This window comes from Balaenoptera physalus (genome assembly GCF_965194825.1).
Source record: "Balaenoptera physalus genome assembly, chromosome: 9".
Taxonomy (NCBI): domain Eukaryota; kingdom Metazoa; phylum Chordata; class Mammalia; order Artiodactyla; family Balaenopteridae; genus Balaenoptera; species Balaenoptera physalus.
The window spans coordinates 54,429,572-54,455,269 of NC_138888.1; the positions used below are offsets into that span (position 1 = coordinate 54,429,572).

At 42.2% G+C, this 25,698-nt stretch overlaps 1 protein-coding gene across 2 annotated transcripts in view; it reads left to right on the forward strand.

The window, feature by feature from the left end:
- The window catches only part of POPDC1 (popeye domain cAMP effector 1), a 41,842-nt gene that overhangs the window by 9,534 nt on the left and 6,610 nt on the right, over window positions 1-25,698 (forward strand). For both annotated transcript variants that reach the window (XM_082475352.1, XM_082475353.1), the window contains 3 exons: window positions 573-681; window positions 9,016-9,183; window positions 10,176-10,317. In XM_082475352.1, the coding sequence (XP_082331478.1) occupies window positions 573-681; window positions 9,016-9,183; window positions 10,176-10,317 (419 nt within the window). The remainder of the gene's footprint in view (window positions 1-572; window positions 682-9,015; window positions 9,184-10,175; window positions 10,318-25,698) is intronic.

The window sequence follows — 25,698 nt, forward strand, 5'->3', positions numbered from 1 at the left end:
TAGAATATTACAGAGCAACATGGTAAAATTGTGTAGAATTTATTGCTGTGAATCTTGTTGATGTCAGGGTTTTCATTTGTGAAGTTTTCAACTTTTTTGGAAGTTTTATTTAAATTTAATGAGGCAGAATGGTAATAGGTTTAAATTGGGTGTTAAAATTTAAGGAGCTTATGCGTGTTTCAGAGGTGACTTGCTTAATTTTTTGAACATCACAAAAATACAACTTCTAGGAATATCAGTCTCCTGGGGAGACAGCCAGTGTCTGTTCCCTCTCAAAAGTGTCCCAGTTTGAGTAATTAATTATATGGTCACTCCAGCTATAACAGCAATGATAACCATTGGAAGGCACATGTCTTCTTCAATACGGACACTTTTTTTCCCTTGTTGTTGGTGAAATTTATTTTGAAATTAATACTTGTGTCTCAGGAAAGGCTTTTTAATTATGTCAGTCACCTGGGGGGGGGTCTTTAAAATTTTACAAAATACAAACCCATAAGATTATGGAGATTTTAAGGCTTGTCATATTATGTGCAGATTATTATGCGTTTATTAACACTGATTTCTGTTATCAGAATGAAGGTCTCCTATCGAGGACATTTTCTGCATAATATTTACCCCTGTGCCTTTATAGATTCTCCTGAATTTAGATCAACCCAGATGCACAAAGGTGAAAAATTCCAGGTATGTTTTGGCATGATTTTTAAGAAGATTGAAACTAGTTAATGTCTCATTCAAAATCCAAAGGATGTGGATGGGAAAGTGGCCATGATTTACTGAAAAAAGAGATTACCATACGGAATATATAGTATGACCCCATTTTTGTAAAACTTAAAGTAGTGTGTGTATGTACACAGGAAGAGGTCTAGAAAGATCTATCCTGATTTAGCCATCGTGTTAACACTGTTATTTCTAGGTTGTGAGTTTGATCGCTTTTTTGTTTGCTTCCTTTTTGCTTATTTGAGTTTTTATAATTTTTCCATAGAGAACATCTAATGCTTTTGTTATGAGAAAAAAGGGAAATGTCAATTATAGATACTCAGTGTTCTTAAAACATGTAATTGGTTACTTTTATTGGGGAAAAATAGAAAACTGACTTTGCCCTAGAGAACCTACTTTGTTAATCCTTATGAAAAACAACTGTAACCACTTTACTCTTTTAAATTTAATGAATATGTTTAAGGGCAAAGAATGAAGTTCTTCACAGTTACAATAATTTGAACATGACTACTTAGCCTGGTTCTTTTTGTATCTTAAAAAAAATGCTCCATTATGTGACACTTTGTTCTGATTCTTTCTGCGAGTGTCCAGCTCTCCTATTTTATTCCCCTCATTATTGTTAGGAGAGTAACCAAGAAAATGGGTAAGAGTTTCCTTTAGTCTCAGCCTCTAGATAAACAGCAGTAAGGAAATATCCTGAGAACAGGTTTTCTTCTGAGCCGGAGCGTAAATGTATTTAGGTAGGAAATGGAATAGAAGGGGGTGCTATCACCTGAGGGAGGAAAAAATCAGTGTTTCTTGATGACAGAATCTTATCTTTGAGTCTCATTCTGAAATGCCACACAATTTGGGATGCCACATGGAGATAAAAGGGCACATTCACAGACACTACTTAAGTTTATTTACAACGGTGTCAGGCCTGCCCTGCTCCTACCCTGACTGAGTAACTGGCCTGAGTAACCACACACACCTGGTTAAAGTTATGTGCATTTACTAGAAGGTCTCATATAAATTTACCACCTGGCTGCAGTGCTGGCTGCAAGCTCACTGAGCTTAAGATAGAGGAGAAAGCAGATGCTGTACCCTGTCTCCCCTCATTTACACTCTCCCTTGCGTTTTCAAGGGTCGGCTCTGCACTGAGATTTATTCTTATAGTATCTTTAATCACCACCATCTACAAACTGGCACAGGGCCACTTCTTTTCTCTTTCCCTCTTTCCTCTGACCACCTTACAATTTCTTCTTTCAAAGCCCAACATTTATCTGCTGCATCCATTTCTCTGTTTATAGTAGCAAGTGGTTTTACACAATAGCTCAGTTTCATATAATCCTGAAGAGACTGGCATTTGGGGAAAAGGTGGGAACTGAACCTCCTCTGTTTCCAGAAGCACATAGCCCCTGGGATATAACATGTACTGTCTTTTCCACCAGACTTCAAATTATGTTATAGTTATAATTAAATTAACAACAAGAAAGGCATTTCTGCCACTGGTCACAGTTCTCTTCTTGGGGACTAGGGATTGGCATTCGGTAGTTGAGAAATGTTCCTCATGTTTCTAAAAACATGACCAGGGTTTCCCTGGTGGCGCAGCGGTTGAGAATCTGCCTGCCAATGCAGGGCACATGGGTTCGAGCCCTGGCCTGGGAAGATCCCACATGCCGCGGAGCAACTAGGCCTGTGAGCCACAACTACTGAGCCTGCTCGTCTGGAGCCTGTGTTCCGCAACGAGAGAGGCCGCAACGGTGAGAGGCCCGCGCACCGCGATGAAGAGCGGCCCCCGCTCGCCGCAGCTACAGAAAGCCCTCGCACAGAAACGAAGACCCAACACAGCCAAAAATAAATATAAATAAATAAAAATTAAAAAAAAAAAAATGACCAAACTCAAGGTACCCTAGCTGAATGAAGGCTATTTATTCAGCCTTTCTAAAGACTAGTCAGCTTTTCTCAGCATAGAGTCTGGTGTGGCATTTCCTGATGGGTCAATGGGTAAAACCTACCCTGGCATCATCGAGACTGTGTCCTGTACAGTTGGAGCAGATTCCCATCAGAGTAAGCCCTCGGGAAAGATTCTGTTTTGATTGTTTACCAAATGTTCCTACTGGCAGATACTCAACAGTAAAAATAGCTGTTGCACATCTGTGTAGGAGTATATTGCCTCTCCCTGAAGCGAGTTCGCAGTGAAAACTGGCAGGTGCTCCCAGGACCAACTTTTCGCTCTCTGTGCCGGTGGCATTTACACCTGAGAGTCAATGGCCGGACGTCTCCGTCCACATGCCTTTTTACCTGCTAATCTCATTTTTCTCTAACTCTGAACAGCTACAAGTGTTCTGACAAGGAGCTGCTTCCTTTGCATTTTTCTTTCTTTAAATTCATTCTTCGGTAGGGGTGCTACTGAATTCTACCGTAGGGTGAAATGAGGAAAGGAAGCAAGTGGACTCGATGACTGTCCCTTGAGATTGCACAGTGAATGTTGTTCAGGAATGTACGGTAATTATGATGACCGGCAGAGTGACAGAGCTGAGACAACGACTCCAGCTGCCCCCTGGGTGCTGTGTTAGTACTTACAGACCCAAGCTGCTGCTTAGAACTGTTGGAGAATCTTGAGTATCATTATCACAAAAGGTAGTTTTTTGTGTTTGGCTTCTTCTTTGTACAGTTGTTTCATATCCAGCGAGCTCTGCCATTTCCGTTTTTCTTTTGGATTTTATCTCCCGCTGTTGCCTTGCCATAGTCAATAGCACATCCTGTGCTGTGAAGCTTGAAAATCAAACCTTTATTGACTTTAAGGGAAGAAGAATGTCTTGGAGGCAGATGTCCAAGCTCTGGTGAAATAAATGAACACTGAGTTATAACTGGCTTTTAAATAAAACCTTATCTTAGTGTTAAGTAAATCTTTGGGTTAAGTTGCAAAGCAATTTAATCTGCCAGTCTTGACTCTGCTGTGTTTTAGTGCAGATGAAAACTCAGTAAGAATTAGCTGAATAGACCACTTCCAGGACGTTTTCATGTTCCTGGTGTGTGAAACCTTGTGCAGTACACAAAGAAAATAATAAATTCTCCCCTGAGGACAGTCAGCCAGTCATAGTGTCAGACTGCCATTCCCATTCTAGCACATTCAGCAATTCCCTCCGATGCTCTTGTTCTTGATAAGGTCTTTTCATTATGTGAGGGTGTAGGATTGGTCTGGGACTAATCCAGCGCCTTGAGGTAATCACAGCAAACCCGGTTACAAACGCTTAGTCTAATTCTCTACCTGAGAGAAATTCTTTTTTGTCTTCCATTACCGTGTTTGCTTTTATTTCTTCTGTGAAATTCTTCACAAGAACTCAAGCATGGCACTGCTGAGGTACCCTAATAACCTAAGAAGCAAATGTATTTCATGGAAGCTTTAAAAATTCCTAGATTGCATCATAAAAATTCCTCATTAAAGATATGTTTCACTTGACTGTTGTGACAGGAAATCATTAAGTAAATCTGTCTATTTGACAGTAATGAAGCATTAGCTATCCACTGAAATGACCTCAGTCGATATGCTAACTACCTGCTTCCAACTAAGTGCCTGCTCTTAGGGACTTGTAAGATTCATACATACTGTAGATATAGCTTACTATTTGAATATTGTTACTACATTAAAATTGAATAATAATTTTAACAGGTTTAAAATCATTTTCCACCATCAATAAGAAATGGTTGCCTAGTCTCATGTAAATCAATGAAGTTAGAACACACCCTCTGACCATACACAAAAATAAACTCAAAATGGCTTAAAGACTTAAACATGAGGCATGACACCATACGACTCTTAGAAGAAATCATAGGCAAAACATTCTCTGACATAAATTGTACCAATGTTTTCTTAGGTCAGTCTCCCAAGGCAATAGAAATAAAAATAAAAATAAACAAATGGGACCTAATCAAACTTACGAGCTTTGGCACAACAAAGGAAACCATAAACAGACTGAAAAGACAACCTACAGAATGGGAGAAAATATTTGCAAATGATGCGACCGACAAGGGCTTAATTTCCAAAATATACAAACAGCTCATACAACTCAACAACAACAAAAAAACCCAATCGAAAAATGGGCAGAAGACCTAAAGAGACATTTCTCCAAAGAAGAAATACAGATGGCCAAAAGGCACATGAAAAGATGCTCAACATCGCTAATTATTAGGGAAATGCAAATCAAAACTACAATGAGGTACCACCTTACACCGGTCAGAATGGCCACCATTAAAAAGTCTACAAATAACAAATGCTGGAGAGGGTGTGGAGAAAAGGGAGCCCTCCTACACTGTTGGTGGGAATGTAAGTTGGTGCAGCCACTGTGGAAAATAGTATGGAGGTTCCTCAGAAAGATAAAAATAGAATTACCATATGATCCAGCAGTCCCACTCCTGGGCATATATCCAGACAAAACTATAATTCAAAAAGATACATGCACCCCAATGTTCATTGCAGCAGTATTCACAATAGCCAAGACATGGAAACAACCTAAATGTCCATCAACAGATGAATGGATAAAGAAGATATGGTACATATATATAATGGAATATTACTCAGTCATAAAAAAGAATGAAATAACAGCATTTGCAGCAACATGAATGAAACTAGAGATTATCACACTAAGTGAAGGAAGTCAGAAAGAGAAAGACAAATACCATATATCACTTATATGCAGAATCTAAAGTATGACACAAATGAACCTATCTATGAAACAGAAACACTCACAGACATAGAGAACTGACTTGTGGTTGCCAAGGAGGAGGGGGTTGGGGGAGGGATGGAGTGGGAGGTTGGGGTGAGCAGATGTAAGCTATTATATATGGAATGGATAAACAACAAGGTCCTACTGTACAGCACAGAGAACTATATTCAGTATCCTATGATAAACAATAAAGGAAAAGAATATATATGTATAACTGAATCACTTTGCTGTACAGCAGAAGTTAACACAACATTGTAAATCAACTATACTTCAATAAAATAAGTGGCTTCCTACTGTATATAAAGTAGATAAACAACAAGGACCTACTGTATAGCACAAGGAACTGTATTCAATATGTTGTAATAACCTATTATGGAAAAGAATCTGAAAAAGGAGAGATATATATATGTATAAATGAATCCCTTTGCTGTATACCTGAAACACTGTAAATCGACTATACTTCCATTTTTAAAAAACATTTAGGGCTTCCCTGGTGGCGCAGTGGTTGAGAATCCGCCTGCCAATGCAGGGGACACGGGTTCGAGCCCTGGTCTGGGAAGATCCCACATGCCGCGGAGCAGCTGGGCCCGTGAGCCACAATTACTGAGCCTGCGCGTCTGGAGCCTGTGCTCCGCAACAAGAGAGGCCGGGATAGTGAGAGGCCCGCGCACCGCAATGAAGAGTGGCCCCCGCTCGCCTCAACTGGAGAAAGCCCTCGCACAGAAACGAAGACCCAACACAGCCATAAATAAATAAATAAATAATTTAAAAAAAAAAAAAAAATTTAAAAAAATATAGGAAATGGTGGCTAAGCAAATTATAGTATCATTTTGAAAGTATTATTGCCTCAGGGCAACTTGAGGTTATTAAAATGGTTGAAGAAAAGTTAAATGCATATACATCACCTAAGTGCAACGACGACTTCTTTTCTTGGATGATTTCCAACTCCTCTTTTAACTTCTTCCCGCACTGTTCGTGAACTGTATCTTCCAAAGGCATGGATGACATCTTCACAAAATGAAGGGACCTCAACATTCCTAACCCTTTCTTCAACACTTGGGGGCCGGGCTGGGCCACCGTGCGAGGCCGGTGCTCACTTTCTCTAATTACTCCTCTAGAACGTTACTCAGTTGCCTTCTGTTTACGTGCCCATTTCCTACTATCTCTGGGAACTCCTCAGGACTGGCTTATGTGGCTCTTGACCTTATACTTGACCTTATACTTCTTTCTATAAATCTTTTTTTCCCCTTGGTCACATGTCTTTACTTATTATCAGCGTCCTTCACTAGAACGTAGGCTTCATGGCATCGTGTTCAGCTGTTCTTTGTATGCGGGATTCTCGATGGTGAGTCACCTTGTGGTCACTTCACCAAATGCCTTTCTCTGTGATTGTCTTGATGAATCTAGGACACACTGGGTAGGGTTTGGCCTGGTGGAAAAATATGCCTGGGCTGGAAGTCAGCAGTGCTCACTCCACAATTCATTAACATGTGTTCCTGCCTAAGTTTTTTGGTGCTTCTCATTTGCTTTTTTATAAATTTATAAATTGATTGATTGATTGATTGCCGCGTTGGGTCTTCGTTGCTGCACGCGGGCTTTCTCTGGTTGCGGCGAGAAGGGGCTACTCTTCGTTGCGGTGCGCAGGCTTCTCATTGCGGTGGCTTCTTTCTCTTGTTGCAGAGCACAGGCTCTAGGCGCCCGGGCTTCAGTAGTTGTGGCCCGCAGGCTTTAGTAGTTGCGGCTCGTGGGCTCTAGAGCGCAGGCTCAGTAGTTGTGGCGCATGGGCTTAGTTGCTCCGCGGCATGTGAGATCTTCCCAGACCAGAGATCGAACCCGTGTCCCCTGCATTGGCAGGTGGATTCTTAACCACTGCGCCACCAGGGAAGCCCCTTGATGCTTCTCATTTGGCATCTGGAAAATGAGGAAGAATGTTATCTGTCTTACCTCAAAGGCAATTTTAAGGACCTGCTTACATGATAGATGTAAAAGCACCTTAAATGTTTTAAAGTACAATACATACTTAAAGTGGGTGGCATTATGTGTACCTGTCATTTCCTACTTATTCTCTACCATTTTCCCCTGTTCTGTATTTGTCAAAACACTAATTGCCACCTGAGATTGTCACATTTCTTTATTCATCATCGGCTTCCTCCACTAGAACGTAAGCATCACAGGGCAAGGATCGTGGCCTTTTTGTTCACAATGGTAACCTCAGTGCCTTGAACCGTGTCTGGCATAAAGTACGAGCCTAACAACGTATGTTGAAAGAATAAATGAAATTTAGTGTTTTACGGAGCCACAGAGCTGCTGATGCATTTCTTAAAACCCAATGTGTTTGGTTGGGGGGATTTATTATTTAATGTATTTAATATTATTTAATAGAATAAATAAGTGCAGTTTTATTTTTCTAGGAACACTGACCCACCTTTTGCAGGCAAACCCTCTAATTTACTAAAGGCCAGATTTCAACCACTGACATAAGGAGAGAAGCTGGGTTTTCTGTTTTCTCTCCTAGTAGACATAAATACCCCCTCGTCATCTGAAATATGTTTAATTTTTTTACTAACAAAGGGTAAAGAGCTCCTTTGGAAATCTTTGCTCTGAGCCCAGATATGACTTCATGTCAATTTAGAAACCTTTATTAATCTCCCACTTGGACAAGCATTGGGTTTAATGTTGAAGATGTAAAAATGGTTTTTGCCTTCAACAGTATTTGTGTTCACATGTTAATTTCTGCATCAGTAAACCTGCACTGAGCACCACTCAGGGTTGGAAGCCAGGCATTCAGTATGAAGATGCACAGCCCCTGCCCTCGGGGTGCTCAGGAGAGACAGTGGACCACGGATGAGCTTGAGTTCAGTGATAGGAGTGCCACGTGAAGCTGACAGAAGGACCTGCGTGGGAGGAAGGCTGTCCTGACCCTGAACTTGGAGTGAGGGCGTGGCCCCTTGCTCTGGCGAGAGGATGTATTTAAGGAATACTTAAGTTCTGTGTAGTGCAATTACAATGCTTTCCCACTTTCCTATATAATAACACTTAAGGAAAAGGTATGGTTTCCCAGTTCTGAGCTAACTGGGGGATCTCTGTGTGTGTCCCCAGTGGGCTACCCTTGGTAGGTCACACTCAAGAAATACCTATGACAGAAGGACCCAGAGGAGGACCCTTGCTAGCCATATTTATCAGTAACCATCGGGGCCCAAAACCCCTTCACGTGAGTCTGCTTTCTCATTCTCTAGTATAATTACCTGGGCGTAAAGAAATATTTAGCCATAAATTGTACATCCAATTGGGACATCAGCCTAGCACACTCCGTAGCAGTGCTATTGACACGGTGGCCATTCTTCTATCACCAGACCTCACAAAACAGAACCACAAAACTTGAAGACTTTGCTTTCATTTCGTCTACAGATTGCTTGGTTTTAAGTGTAATGTTATACTTAGTTATAGAAGCTAGTGTGTATGGATCTTATTTTAACTAATATGACAAAGCAGTGCTATGATAATATCCACTAAATAATTCTACTCTTCCCTTCCCCCAAGTTACTAACATCATAATTCATATACATTTTCCTCTCTGTTTCTTTGGCAGGTCACCATTATTGCAGATGATAACTGCAGATTTTTATGCTGGTCAAGAGAAAGATTAACTTACTTTCTGGAATCAGAGCCTTTCCTATATGAAATATTTAGGTATCTTATAGGAAAAGACATTACAAATAAGCTCTACTCATTGAATGATCCCACCTTAAATGATAAAGTAAGTGTTTTTCTGAGTCTATTTTGTTAAATAGTTAGGTATATCTCCTTTTATGCAATATATATTTTCCTGAATCTTCATTAATTAGTCATATGTTAAGTGAAGTGGGGATGCTTGTAATTTAGAGACCCTTCAGGGAATCAGTTCTCAAGCGTGAGGAAATAGTATGCAATTATTATATTTTCCACGACCTGGTGAGGTGTCTGTGAATGTCAGGGACCTCCATAATAGTATGCAATTATTATATTTTCCATGACCTGGTGAGGTGTCTGTGAATGTCAGGGACCTCCATTTGTGGTGATGAGGTGCTGTCCTCTTCCTAAAGAGTCTTTCAAGCAATCTAAGGAAGATGATAAATGAGTGGAAGGACTAGGCAGTGGTATAGGCCATGGAAGGCGGGGCAGGGGGAGCTTGCAGACTGATAAATGCTGATCAGCCCCAGCAAGCAGGAGGCTGGCTTTTTAACCCTGTGTCTCCCAGTCTTGCACATTCTACTGGTCAGGTCCCCTCCCGGAACGCCCATAAGTGACGAGAGGTATGGGATGGAAGGCTGCGGCCATTCGGTTAGGAATTTCAGAGCTGTATAGATCTCCAGCAATGTGCAGTTTGATCTTCACTTCCCCACATTTGCTTAGAAGGAAATTAAAATGATTACAGAAGAGAACTTGCAAACCTTGTTTCCGCGATAAGTACTGTTCTCCAGGGACTGTGAGTGTGGGTGTGTGCACTCTTCCAGTCATCTTGGTGAAGGCTGTTATCACATTAGGTTGGTGCTTATTATTTTTCAGATTAATCAATAGGCTATTGAGTATATTAAATTTTTTCTAATGTATTTGTAGTAATAGCGTATAATAAAAATTACAGCTACCATTTATTGGGCACTGACTATGTACCGGAGAGTCTTCTGTTTCAAGGAAAAGTAAATGTTACTTACAGGGAATATATGATCTAAGTCCCATGGCACTCAGAAATCGTCAAACTTTGCTTTATAGACGGTCAAAAAGTTGGACCACCAGCTCAGCCTTTGCACACAACTGTCCATGCTGGAAATGAGAAACAGTATAGTCAGCTCCAGCGAAGATGAAGACGGCTTACACCAGTTTCTTCGGGGCACCTCCAGCGTTTCCTCTCTTCGTAAGTTATCCCCACCCTGGGATTCTGATGGATATTGCTAGAAAAGGACAAATGACAAGTTTGATCAGAAAAGTAACTTTTCAAGTAACAAGTTGTTTGGCAACCTAAAGGTAACAATAAAAATAATCAAAACTTTTCTAGCTTTTTTTTTTTTTGTATTGCACATCAGTTAAAATCCAACTCTAGAATGCTTATTTCCATTTCAGAAACTGTCCACTTGTTTTGCCATATGCTCTTCTCAAACACTGGTTCAGTAGAATAGTATGAAAGAGTCCATATGGTTTGCTGGGTATCCAAGCCTTGTTGTTTTCATGATTTTAGTGGAAGCCCAGGCCCAGCATCGTGTTTAAAATGGTAGGAAGCAACAGCTGGAGGTAGTACTGCCAGCTGGTTATCTCAGTGTGACCACCAGGAGTTAACAGGGGAGTGGGTGATGGATTTTCCCTGAAGATGAAGAAGGCCACCCAACACCCCTGTGAGTCACTTCATTCACACACCCACCAAGAGGCAAGTTTTCCAAGACTCCACTATAGTTTAGATTGTTTTAAAACATTTTAAATAATACTAATGGCACAGATGTTGAAGATTAAATGCTTAACATTAATGCTTAAAATTATTTTAAGAATTATTCCAAGAAAGGTAGTATAAGAATGTGGAACAAATTCATGGGAAAGAGCAGACAGGCAGACAGATCCTCTCACTGCATAAGCTAAAAATTATTAATCTTTACAATTGTATGTTAATCCAAGGTAAATTTTAAGAAAATCCAGATACGCATTCGACAACCCTAAGTGTTTATGTAAATGATCTTGTAACTTTGGATGCTTTAGATAAATCGGATTAAGGATTTTAAGTATCACATAGTCAGGAGAGGCTGGAATTGACAAGGCCATGTCAACATAAGCTTCAAAGCAAAGTCTAGGCATAGAAATGCGTTGTGGGCCTAAAAGAGATTTCAGGAACAACGCAAATGAGAACCTGGAAATGGCTATATTTTATTCCAAAGTAACTTTTAGAAAGTACAGCTGAGGTTGACCAAACTCTGAATCTACTAGCATGTCAGATGTGTTATCTGCCTTGTTGAAACAGTATGATGGTCGGTAAGCATTTTCAAACGGACCCATCCTAATTACATGTACAGTGATTTCTAAGAAAGGCCAGCAGAAAGGGAATTACAGTGAAATATTGTATGTGAATTATTTTTCCTGTAGAATATCTTTTTTTTTGTAGTTTTTTGTATTTTTTTTTTTAGTCCTACAGTCTTGCTTAGGAAGCCCTGAGAATGGGCAGTTTATACTATGGCCATTCATTTTCTTAAAATCAGTTTTGTTTTCCTGTAATATTTTCTTGTATAATCTAAATCTTTTGGACATTTTAACATTTTAGAAAAAGAAAAAAAGCTTCTCTAGAGTGTGTTGTTTAAACAGAATTAGAACATGTTTTCAAGATTAACGTTTGCACTGTACTTGCCTTCAGAAACCTTTATTTCCAGGTGTTCCGTGGATGGATCACACACGCTGTGCCTACAGACCTGGGTTCTTGCTTTAATAATTCTTAGCTGTGTCACTTGGAGTAAGCCGTACGACCTTTCTAATCTGACATGAGCTGTCATATCTCAGCACAGGCCTGGATCTGGTCACAACTCCTGGTCTGTTTCCTTCCCTCTCCCTTATAGTGAATCGTGAGTTTAATCCAAAAGTCCATTCCCCACATGGATAATTGAAGCTTCTGTGTCTGTGAAGAAGTGGGCAGCCGTTGGGGGCAGGGGGGGCAACTTTACTTCTCAGTTCCCTTGTCCGGTTGTCCTTTGCTGTACTGAAAATGTGTACAACTTGCTTATGTTGTTTATTTAATTATTTTAGCCTCAGGTTTATTATACAAGATCTTACATATTGATGCAAATGCATAGAGCCACATATGTGTGCATACTTTTGAGTGTGTGTGTGTGTGTGTGTGTGTGTGTGTGTGTGTGAAACGCACAGCAAATCCATGTTCATACCTGCTTCCTTTTGACCGGTCTTCATTCTTGGCTTCACTCCTGCAGTTTAATGAAAGACATTATTATTTGAGCACAACACTGATATTAATTATGAATTATTTAATTCACCCTATCGCGTGATTCATTAAAAACTGGTTAGTTCTTGCTTCTCTTACTTAGATCTTATCCTGGAACTACTGAAGGCTGTTGTCGTTTTTCTCTTGCCAGATCCATCAATATGCCATCGACTTTCCCAAATTACAAATTACATTCCCTGTAAAACAGAGAATACAAAACCAATCTCTCAGGACCGTTAGGCTGAAATAACAAAATTTAGCACACTTGGAGCATGCAGTAGGCCTTAGTCAATGTTAGGTCCCTAAAACAAGTGCCTAAGCTCTTATTAGTCTGCATTTTTGATGTGCACATGGGGGCAGCTGGGGCAGCTGCTCTCAGCAACAGTATCAGCTTCATGAATGCTAGTGGAGAGAAGGGAACAAACATTTATTGACAATAGCAGGTGTTATTTTTTTCAGGTACTCTCTATACATAATCACATTGAATCTTCACTGCAGTCCACACAGAGGAGAGGTATCTTAGCTTTCACTAGATGATGCAGTGCCAACAGACGGTTCCCCGAATCTCTGGCTGCAATGCTTTCTTTCTCCTTCACCTGCACACTGGGTGCTGCTCCAGGTTGTATCCCCCTCACTCTGGAACACCGAAGGAGCAGCCACTGTTTGGGTCGCTGCCACTCGTGGCAGAGGGAAGACAGTGGTGGCAGAATCACCCCACGGCTCTTAAAGCTCCTGTTTTGAGGTAGCACTTGCCACTTCCACTCATGTCCCCCGGACCAGAGAAGTCACTTGGCCAGAACCACCATGAATGGGTGGCTCTTTAAGCCTCCTTCAGGGGCTACACAGGAAGGGAGGGAAAGCAGGCGTGTTGACAATAACACAATCTACCGTGATGAGTATCATTTCACTTTACCGAGAGGAAATCGGGAATATGAGATGCGTACTCACTGTTCCAGATCCTCAGGGGGAGGTGCTGGCAGACAGACATATCCTGTCTGATTCCTCAGTCCATGATTTTAGACCATATTGCCTCTGTGGTTTAAAAAGAAAAGGAAAAAAAATGCATGAACTGTTTGACCAGTGCTTTATAATTTACGGGTCACTTTCACACCCATTCTTGCACTTGAACCTGATGACTCTGCCAGCCGGGCACAGCGGCCACTATTACTCACCTCTTTGCAGACGAGTCCACTACACTTAGGGAGAAGGTAGTGTTTGCCCAAAGTCACTTCTTCCCCCTCCATCCCACTTCCTTCAAGAAACCTACCATCCCCCGAATCCTTCATTAGGACCAAGCAGTGCCACAAATAGGTTTTCTTAGACCAGTTAATTTCCATTTCAAAGAAAATTTTGGCCTTAACCTATGTGTGGAGGTTCTACGCAGGGACATTTAAAATTATCCAATAATATTCTCCAGTCAGTTAGCTTTGGGTTAGCTTTCACATTGCCTCATATATATACTTACAGAATGATGAGCAATGCTGCTCTGTAAAAATTAAATTTATTTTACATATTTTCCTAACCAAAAAACTTTGACATTATTCATTCTAGTCATTAACTCAAACATAGAAGTAGATTTAAATATTAAAATCCATTTCAATATTTCTCATAATTATTTTTTAAATCATGATCAGGATGTACCCATTGCATTTGGCTGAAAAGTCTCTGAATCTCTAGGCTCCCCTTTCCATCTCTTTCTGTCTGTTTCAGCTTTTTGTTTTCTTTTGTTTGTCCTACAGAGCAGAGATTCTTAAACATACCTGTGCATATGCATAACTTGGAGATCTTATGAAAGGCTTTGGTGCAGCACATGGGGGTGGGGCCTGGGAGTCCATGTGTTTATTAACAGGCGCCCACGTGACGCTGATGTGGCTGGTCCCTGAACTATGCTTTGAGTAGTGAGCCTGTAGAATTCCCTGCATTCTGGAATTTGGCTGATCGCATTCCCCTGGTTGTGATTAAGATGTTTCTTGTATTTCTTGAGGCTCACATAGATTCTGGTGAAGGCTCTACTTTTAAAGGTCTTGATCAGTTTGGGATATAATACCACAAACACGTTTCATAACATTGCACAGCAAATGTTCAGTTAAACAGAAATGCAGTTTAGAGAAAGGTGAAGGGAAACTTTAAGTGAACTATTTCAACGAAATTGCTGCTGATCCCATTTTTTATGTTGTGCTCTATTTTTTTTTTTTTATAAATTTATTTATTTATTTCTTTATTTTTGGCTGTGTTGGGTCTTCATTTCTGTGCGAGGGCTTTCTCCAGTTGCGGCGAGCGGGGGCCACTCTTCATCGCGGTGCGAGGGCCTCTCACTATCGCGGCCTCTCTTGTCGCGGAGCACAGGCTCCAGACGCACAGGCTCAGTAGTTGTGGCTCACGGGCCTAGCCGCTCCGCAGCATGTGGAATCTTCCTGGACTGGGGCACGAACCCGTGTCCCCTGCATTGGCAGGCAGATTCTCAACCACTGCGCCACCAGGGAAGCCCTGTTGTGCTCTATTTTTACACGTCACATGATGCTAAATCGAGAGCAAGATCTCTACTCTTTACCAGAGTCTGGATTCCACTTCAAACGATCATTTAAAGGCAAGAAAGTAAAATAATGAAATAGTCTGAGAAAAACTTTCCTGTTTATTCACTAGCACATAATCCAGTTAATTTAACTCTTTTTCGCCTTCCTGTTGCTTCATTTACTTGAGTTCCACGTTTAGAAGTGTGATTGTGAGATAGGATGTCCAGGACGTGTGAGAAGGATTTAATGCCCTCAGAGGGATATAAGCTTTCTTCTTTCTGCTCCTGGACCAACGTGCTCATCAGGGTGCCTTGTCATCTCCTTGTCTTTCCTTCCTTACAAGGTTTAGCTCCCTACGTGTAATGTATAAAACACGCACACACAGAGATGGACTGTACTTGGAAGTTCCATCATGATAAGTGGTGCTGAGCACAGGCATTGTCATGGCAACAGGTGGACATACTATGTTTCCTTGAAAGTTGAGAACTTTATTTTAGTTAATGGGGGTTAAATAAACCTATTGTTCGGTTTGTTTGTTTTTTAAAAATCCTGAGTCAGTGTGGGGGATCCAGTCAGAGTTCATCTTTGAAAGATTTTGCTAGTTTAAACCATGTATTTTTTCAGAAATTATAATTAAAATTTATGATTTCTTAAATAGACTATGGAATAGAGATATTTATTACTGACAAAAAAACCTTTACAAGTATTTTTTGTTATTCATGTCAAGATGGTGCTCTGGACAGTCTACTAATTTCATACGACCTAGATGCACAGGTCTGCTCTAAGCTGAGTTAGTTTGCATCTGGTTAGTATTCTTGTCTGCAAAGACTAGGCAGCATATCTGACGTAATGAGTTTCCCCCACCTCTCTTATCTATTTTTTTACCTGCAAAGATACAAAAAGCCAATACAACCTTCTTAGTTTCACGAAATAGTCTGTTCAACCCAATTTGTATTTCGTTTCCCCTGTGAACAACTGTAGGCTTATAAACAACAAGCTTTACATAAAATCATAGGGAGGGAGAGAGAGAAGGATGTGATCAGGCAGCAGGTACCCAGAGGAAGAGCCCCTGAACCGTTCTCACACCCACCAAGAGGCCTAGTGAAAAGCAGTGCTCCTACTTTGTAGTTGAGTAGAGTGCAGCTTGGGGAGGTTAAGTAGCCTGGTTAGGGCCACTGGGCCAACCCTGAAACAAAGAAGTGGTGAATTGGTTACAACAGCGGTCCCCAACCTTTTTGGCACCAGGGACCGGTTTCCTGGAAGACAGTTTTTCCGGGGGTGGGCGTGCGGGCGGGGTGGGGGGATGATTCAGGTGGTAATGCGAGTGCTGGGGAGTGACGGGCAGCGGCAGATAAAGCTTTGCTCGCTCACCTGCCACTCACCTCCTGATGTGCGACCCGGTTCCTAACAGGCTGCGGACCGATATTTGTCCACGGCCCGGGGTTTGGGGACCCCTGCGTTACAATGTCTTGCCTTGCTTTGGCCCTTACGAATATCCATACGTGAGCGTAAACTTGTTTGGGGATATTCAACCCCTACTGCAGCCACTGACACACGCTGACCACTGTCATACGTGTTCTCATTTAATCTTCACAGCCCCCCAGTGAGGTTAAGTGTTGCGTTTCCCCCGTTTCAGGTTGAGGAGTATGGGGGCCCGTCTCCAGGGCCCGTACTCTCACCAGCCCTTTAAATGGCCTCCATCCTCCCCCAGCATTTTCTCACCTGTAAAATGACTGTAAAAGGATTTTACTGGGTACGTATGTTAAGTCTTTTAAACAAAAATTTTCTTAATTATCAAGTTAATATACACACATAGATACCAAATAGTAAAAAAAAATATCTCAGTGAAAAGAACTGACCCCCTCCAACCTAATTGCTCCCTGAGAGCAATCACACTGGAACAATTTTTGTCCAAAATGATGAATAATGTGCTGTTATTTGATTTATCCTCTTAACCTTTATCTTCTAACCTAACTTAGCTCACTTTTAACTTCCCTTCCCCTTCTGCTCAGTATGATATTACTTGTTTTTATTCCTTTATTGTTTACCTTTGTAACATTAAATAGTACACTTAAACCTCCATTTCTTTTTTCTCTGTGAAACATTTTTTAAAGGTGAGGACATTAGCACCCCTACCCTTAGCATCTCTACCCTTACTTACTCTTTCCCCCTTCTACCTTCAAACTGTTGTCTCTTCTTCAACTTTCAAACAATCAAGGTTGATAACATATACATTTCTGTTCCCTCTTTTTTTTTTTCAAATTGTTTTTAATGTAGTAAAATACACATAATATGCAAATTACCATCTTATCCATTTTAAAATTATGGTTCAGAGGTATTAAATACGTCTGTTCTCTTTGCAGTTAGGTCTTCCTTGCTTTGTCTGTGGGTTGTTTTGTAAAGTTTAAAACAAGTAAATAGTGTTGACATTATGCTTTATTCAGAACCCAATAGTGGGCTATGACTACCCCTTTCTTTGGGTTCCAGTGTCATGATTCCTGATCTCTTCAAAGCAGACTGTTTCTAATAAGTTCAAATGGATTCTCTTTTGTCAAACACAAAAATAATACTACAGTTTACTTCATGCCTTGCCTCTCCTTTTTTTTCCCCTAAAGTTTTTTGTTGCTTTGCTGTTAGGGCTGTCTTATTCACCAGATCCCCTGTATCTTAAAGCTGCTTTTTCTTTTGGGTGAATCCATTTCATTTCTCCTTAAAGTCTGAATAGTTATTTCACCTTTGAGCCATGCCTTTTCATACTGCTTTCTGTTTTTACGGGCATCTCCAGTGGCCTCTCTTTTTTCCTTATCCTTGCCTTTTTGGTCTCACATCCGCACGCTCTCAGGCCATCAATTCCGTGTCCGCTTTTTCTCAGACCTTCCTCACAGAGCTTCCCACCCTCCTACCTCACCCCGGACTGGTGATTATCTGGGTCTGTTGCACAGCTGCCATCCTGGAACCGCCTTCCCTGTTCCCCTGAGTTTATCCACCAGCTCTGCAACCCTAAAGCTTTCTCTTTGGGGCAGAAAAGGGCTGCAGGACTCCCGCTGTTCCTTGGCTACTCACACCTGTTGCCATGCAGCTCAGGGCCCCGACCACCCATCTGAGGGGCCAGGAATTGATCTGAGAAACTCCTCATCCTCCCCATAATTGCGATAATCTGTACACTTCTTTGCTTGAGTTCCTCAGTGCTGGTGCTGAGTCCCTCTAAGGGAAATTAGGTACAAAGGCCAAACCTACCCTTCTTCAGAAAGCTTCAGTCCAAATTCAGTTTCTACAATTTAAAACAATCTTATGACCTCAATGAAAATAACCTTTTTTTTAATTTACAAAAGTCTTATGATGTAAGTAGGTAAAGGCAGGAAAGGCGATGATAATCCTGTCTAGCAAAGAAGCCATTAAATTTGTCCCCATCCCCATTCATCAAAAAATGTATAATCTAATTAAAGTTCTAATCCCCTGTAAGGTTTTTAATTACTTGCTAAAGCAGTTGGCCAGATGGTTAAACATAATAAGAACACTTCGAAAGGAACGAAGAAAATGTCATCAAAGATAACAGAAAAAAGGGGGAAAAAATCTTACCACATTATATTGGAGAGTTTACAAAAGTGTCACTCCTTGTTAAAAAGTGCATTTCTGAAGCAGAGGGGGAAGTCACTCGACAAACTTGGTATCATGGTCCTGTACTTACTTGAAGATCAAACTTGAGGTCGCTTATTCATTCTCTGGAACACATGTGACCTTCACTCTGGATTTAAGAACAACAAATATGTCTGTTTACTTTTGCCTGTGAGGAGAGGCCCTCAGGCCCTCATGTAATCACAAGCACCTGAAATAGAAATAAGCTTAATAAGGATAGGGTTCTATCAAAGGGAATTTCTCATACCTAACTTTTTACCACTTGGATAGCAGAGTTTGGATGGATTGTTATGTAAGGTCGCCGTGGTCTGTGTAGAAAAAGGCTTCCTGAGGTTCTGTAACTCGGGACTTTAGGAAGACGGGAAAAGGCCTGGCAGGGCAGCCTGAGCCCATCCTCCGTGCAGGCCCCTGGCTGGTTTGCACCTGCAGGCAATGACCCTCAAGGACGCACAGTGGGTCTTAATCACCAGCTCCTTTTTTTCTCAACTAGGATCCAGCACGAGCCGCTGTCTGAACAGGTCTGCTGAGAAGAGACTCTTTTCCCAGATCCAAAGCCCCCCGTGGGTGTCCCCAGTGTTGTCACCCCCTGTGGTCTGGCGTGAGTGGAGGTATCCACTGTTTGGTTCAGGGCTCTTACCTCTAAGTCTGTCTTCTGCATTTGCTCAGAGCCCATGTTTCTGAGTTTCAGTTTTTCTCTTACCCTCAGGATGGCTGCCTGGTGCTCCCATTCTCTTTCCCACCTGAACACACCGAACGTGGTACACAGCTCAGAGTAAATTCTGCTCCGCTGGCTGTGCCTTTTCCAGGCCTCGCTATCTGTGGAAGGGATGTGTACGTCTTCTTGGCAGAATGGTTTTTGGGTTTTTTTTGGTTTTGCCACGTGGTATAATATGAAACATCCCCCAAGCAAAAGTAACTCGATGTAACTGTTTAACAATTTCACACCTGATAAGTCTGGATTGAAGTTCAGTCTAAGACATTTGTTTTACATCCTTTTAGAATAAACTGTGTTGATTGGCAGCCAGAGGCAATTGGAAGGTGTTGATAGCTAATAGCCCAAAATAATGCTAATTATCTCTTCCTGATTATAATAAATGCCAAAGGATATAGTTAACCACTTCTGTCTCCCAACTCTGAAAGCGGTTTTAATAGAAAAAAGGATAAAAATCAGTTTTCTGGAAAATTTATGGATATGGAATTATTTGCCCCTCTAGAATTTGGGATAAATGAAAAGTAAAGCATTATACAGAGGTCATAAACCTCACGGTAACGTCCTCGAGGGGCAAAAGTAATTTGAAAAAGCACTTGGCTAAAGATAAGCTCAATTTCTTCCTCTGTTCTCTCCTCACGTTCTCGTACTTAGGGATGGTATTGGGCCTTCTGGGCAAAGTTCTGAGGATGCATCAATGCATAAGATTAATTAAGAACTGGGCAAACTTGTAGAAAGAATTTACTAATGTTCAACTTGTGAAATGAAAGATAGTCCCCTTAAGGCAGAATTCTTTTTTGTTGTTGTTGTTCATACTCCAAATTGGGTTTGGATTTATTAGCGGACAAAGAAATGATTTCTGGCAGCACAGTGATGACCTCTGAGTCTTTGCACTGAACCAGCAGGTGTCCTGCGGAGGGCGGAGAACACCGGGTGTTCACCAGGGTGAGTGAGCTCCTTCTCCGGGAGCTCTGCCTTTCTCCTGGCCGTGACGGTGGCCAGTTCCCGGGTAGCGCCAGGGGAACGTCATACTTGGCCCTTAGCGGTACAGGAGCCAGGTTCCCTGAGGCTGAGACGGAGAGTGGACTCTCTCTGCGACTCGGATTCCTGTCGAGGGGTCAGGCAGCCGGCTGGCTCTGGCGGCTACGAGTCAGACGGTGTCCCCGTCGCCTTCCAGTACATCTGCCGATGGAGAAAGAGCAACAGGCACTGCGGCGGGAGCTGGGGTGTGGGGGGCTGGTGGGCCCTAACGCGGCCACGAAGGCGGAAAGGGCATCTCTTCTTCTCTGTGTGGAAAGAGCACATTGGCTGGCAGCCTCGCTGGGCTGTGAGGGCCTCCTGGTTTACCCCGGCCAAATCCGTTTCCGAGCGGGTCCCGCCCTGGTGGGAAAGGCGTTCATCCACAGCAGCTCCCCGGCTCTGTTTCCTTCACAGGTGTCCTTGCTGTCCTTGCTTTAGCCTCTGAGTATCAAGTAGAAACAATGACACGGATGCGGTGAGAATGAATTGCTCCAGAAAGTACAACGTAGTTCCTGAGAAGTAAAATGATACAGAGGCAGAGACTATGTTTGGTTCGTTTTTATTTCCCCAACATTTAACCCAGCCTCTCAGCCTTGGAGTCACTTGGGGATTCTCTTTGCTGATTGGATGGAAACTTTGTAGCAGGGGATGGTACTGACAAACTTCACTGATGCTGACTTGAGGGGACGGTACTCCTACCTGTGCTATAAGCACTGTCGAATCATCAATGATACGAAAGTGATTTCCCTCAGGGGACGTGATACAGAATATAGTGATAACAGTCACCTTTCATAGCGAGGTTTTACCGTAACCCGAGACCTGCATGCGCTTGAGGGACACGGGTGGCACCCCACTGCTAGGGCAGGGACTTGACCCATCAGAGATCCAGTGTGATGGCCATGTGATATTCCCAAGTCCTCAGGACCGGCTTTCTGAAGGCCCCGTGCAGAGTTTCGGGGAGGGATTTTTCTCATGTACTCGGTAATTATCAAGGACCTGGCTATGTGTGGGTGCTTCAGAGAGGCTGCAGGAGAGAAGAGGTAGTGATGACTGCCCTCAAAATGCTTGTTCTCCGGTAAGGGAGAGATGCAAGTATTTGTTGTTCGGTGGAGAACAGAATCTCCCCACAGAAGGAATTAGGGAAGATTACAAATGAAGGAGGTGGGGCTTGAACCGCACCTTGAGGAGTGGATAGGAATTTGGTGGGTAGAGAGGAGAATGGAGAAACCAGTCGATGGGAGAGAAAAGCAAGAGGAGAAGAGGAAAAGGATGGGCTGGATTTGGGGAGCAGTGAGTTTGCTAGAGCTTGGACCAGAAGGGAAGGAGGCCCCTGGATGTCACCCCAGGACTGTGGATGACTCTTGCTTGACTATCTTTTTACCGTCACATCATAAGCACTACAGCTCTTCCTTTCCCAGGCAAATAGAGTGGGGACAGAATAAACTCTTTCACAGTTATCAGTGAAAAAAAAAATGTTGCCTGCCATATCAGTAGACAAAAGATGTTACAGCCACCCTGATGGTGAGCTGTGAAGGAGCTCAGGAGAGAAACAGGATGCCCGCCATCTAGCAGTCTGCCGCTGCCTCCACCCCCCGACCGTGCACCCTGAGGGGACTCAGGATGCGAAAGCACAGGATCCTGGCCCCAGATAGCTGAGTTGCGTAGCAAAGGAATGATTTCCGTGAGCCCAGACTCCTGCCTCTTCCCATACCCAGAAAAGCGCTAACTTCCTTAACTTGCGATGTCTGGTTTCCTTTAAGTAACAGTAATCTTTTGACGCTCTGACTCCCTGGTCTTTGTTGGGAAAACTCCTACGTATCCTGGCTTCTCCCTTCCCTCTTTGGAGCCATCTCCCAGAGCGATCTATCTGAGAGGCTGTGTCCTGGCCTTAAGTCCTCAGTTTTGTCCGCCAAATAAAACATAATTCTCAACGTTTAGGGTGTGCGTTTTTTTTTCAGTCAACAACAGAGAAGCTGAAAGTTCTCACAAAGTTTCTCTAGGTCATTTCCAGTGGGATTGGGTCCTCTCTCCATTCTCTCTCAATGGAAAAAGGCAGTGATCGGTGAGGTACTTAAGGGGGCAGATAACATTTTGGCCCCGATGTAGACAGCACACTCACATTACCACAGAACGTCACCCCTGGTTTGATAGATGGGCTTAAAAACTACAAACCAATTACCCCCACTTCCCCAGCCCAAATGCGTCGGGCGTGTTTGTGTTATGTGTGTCGTACAGTTAGGCCTGAATGCTCCACATAATGGATTTGGCATAACGCTCTTAGACATACCATCTTGCTTGTTCTGAGGGTTTTATCTGACTGCAAATACTCAGCCTAAGTTAATATTTCATGAGACCCAATCGTAACTCGAGGCTAGAAATATGATGGAAGCCATGGCTATTGTTTTTTCTTAAAAAAAAAAAAAAGACAATTTTGCTGCACTCTTAGATTGAGAAACACAAACCCCTATTTGAGCACAAGTCCCATTTCCTTTATTTGCTGTTCCTATGAGTGACGATGAACTTTAACAAGTTTTCTAATGATTTAGGCCATTGCTCTCCTAAGGCCTTATTATTAACTCATTTTACTGACTTACATTTACAAAGGGATTATAACATCCTAGGCACAGATGTAAGAACTTAACAAGTGTTGAGCCATGTAATCCTCTTAATCACCATGTGAAGTAGATGGTATTATTATGATTTCTATTTTACAGATAGAGAAATTGAGGCACAGAGAGGTGAAGTAACCTGCCCAAGGTCCCACAGATAGGTCACGTTGCCATTTGAGTAGACATGCGAATCTGAGGTTATGTTTGGTATGTTTGCTGTCACCTGTGTAAAAAAGGATAAAAAGAACGCGTCTGAGAGATTCTCCCTTGCTGTGCTCAGAGGCAGAATTGTGTTCTTGGACTATTTTAATCGAGGGTGATTTTCTACCGTTTACGTCAGTAGTTGTCTCTCTGGGAACTCAGTGTTTTAATTGACTGTAAATGTTGGAAAGTGAACAATTTCCATGTACATACAACAAACACACTAGCTCTGCCGAAGTCCAGCCCTGCATAATTATGATCTTTTCATGTTGGAAGATGTGGCTGTGGATCAGGGCATCTCCCCAGATGTGTGGCAATGACCGTAGAGTTAATAATTAAATGGCAGTTATTGTATGTAACTTGTTGCTTCCTCCCACCCCCAAAAAAAACCTCAGCCATAAAAAAGAACGAAATGTTGCCATTTGCAACAACATGGGTGGACTTGGAAGGTATTATGCTGCGTGAAATAAGTCAGATAAAGACAAATACTGTGTGAGATCACTTATGTGTGGAATCTAAAAAATACGACAAACTAGTGAATACAACAACAACAAAAAAAAACAGACTTATAGAGAATTAGTGGTTACCAGTGGGGAGAGGGAAGCGGGAGGAGCAAGATAGGGACAGGGGATCAAGAGGCACAAACTATTTGTATAAATAAGCTATGAGTATATATTGTACAGCACAGGAATATAGCTAATATTTTATAACTAAGTGGAATATAACCTTTAAAAATTGTGAATCACTATATTGTACACCTGTAACTTACATAATACTGTACATCAACTATACTTCGATAAAACTAACAAAAAGTTTTTTAATGTTTATGTAATGATGTTATGTGAATCTTTAACTGGAAAACAGTGATAAATGTCATATATGCCAAAGAGACTTCTTAAGTGAAAATAATTTATATGTAAACGAATCATTTCTTGCTAAATATGATATTAATGCTCTCTCCTAACAATGGCCACGTTGATTCCGAAGCTGTCAATGGAAGGAACACACAGAGCCTCCCCCCGAGATGTGTACATATCAGGCCCCCAAAAGTCAATTTCCCAGGTGTCTTTATCCTGATCTCAAAATTCTATCAATAAAGTAAGCAATGTAGTATACTTTTTATCCAAATGAATAAAGGTGAAATAAAAAATATAAATATCTTGGAAAAAATGACAGTGACATTTCCTATGTGCCCAGCACCGTGCCAAGCACATTCCATTATTTTGTTTAATCCTCCCAACAACCCCATGAGGCAGGTCCTGTGAACATCTCCTTTCCACAGACAGGGAAACAGGCCTTGAGAGGTTTAGTGATGGAGGACAGGTCGCACAGCCAGGAAGCGGCACAGCAAGGATCTGAACCCTGGAAGTGTTTCCTGAGCCTCTGGTCCTGACCACCGTTCACTGCCTCCCACACTCCAATCCGTGCGTGGGGCACATGGCCGCCGCCCCCCCCCGCCTCGCTGAACGCTCTCAGGGTTGCTGCACCCTCTGGTCTGCAGCTGACTCTGGCCAGGGATTAACAGCTGATCTTGGTAAATTTCTTGTAGCCTTTCTGCTTTGTGTCTTCATAGGATCCTGCTACTGTCCTTTGCTGTACAGCAAGTACTTGAAGAGTCAGGTTTCACCCATTGTTCCTCCATCATCAACCTCACCCCCAGCCTGAGTTCAGCGTTTGCTGGTTGATTGATTGCTAACTGACCCCCCCCTGCTGGAGGGCAGAGCAAGAATACGGCACAGGCATGGGTAGGGCCGAGGGAGACCCTGACAAAGTGGAGCCTGACACGGAACGTGGGAACTGTATGGAAGAGAGTTGGTTGTAATATTAGGCACCTTGAGAAGCCCATGTACCCATTTATGATACCTTTTACTCTTACTGTTAGATAATGTTTTTTTCTACATCAAGCATGGTGTCCATTACAGTAGATGCTCAATTAGCATTTGGTGAATGCATGAACGAATGAGGGATGGACAGAACGCATGAGTTATTTATTGTTTGGTTTCTTATCCGCTGCAATTTGGGATGTATTTCCTCCACCCGGCTCTTCCCTCCTGCATGCCTGGATTCTCCTCACCACCTTCTCTCTCTCCCTCTCCCCCTATCAGTCCAGGGAGTGGCTGGACAGCTGGTGGCAAGAAATGTTCTTTTAGGTGGTGTTCCAGATGGTGTTAGGTTCTATAATTTTGGAGTAGAACCATTCTTTAGGGAAATTAGGATTTAAACCAGCCTTCAAGGGACTCAAATCACCACGTATGATGTTACTGTAGGAGTGTGCATTCTGAGTTCTAAGCAGACCTTGGGGCAACCCACTGGGAGCTGCATATGTTTGAGACGCTCATACCATCCAGGCATCTGCAGTGGCATTCCCCTCCACATCTGTTCTCATGGACTAAGAATGGCTTCTTGACTTTCATGCCTTGCATTTGGTCCATAAGACATTTGATCCACACCAAGGTCCTTGATATTTGGTCATATTTGGTCCGGTCCAGAATGTCCATGGAGACATTTGGTCCATGCCAAAAGGCCCTTGATATTTGGTCTTATCCAAAATGATTTGGCATGCACAGCAATCAGAGAAGAAAAAGAAATAAAAGGGATCCAAATTGGAAAAAAAGAAGTAAAACTGTCACTGTTTGCA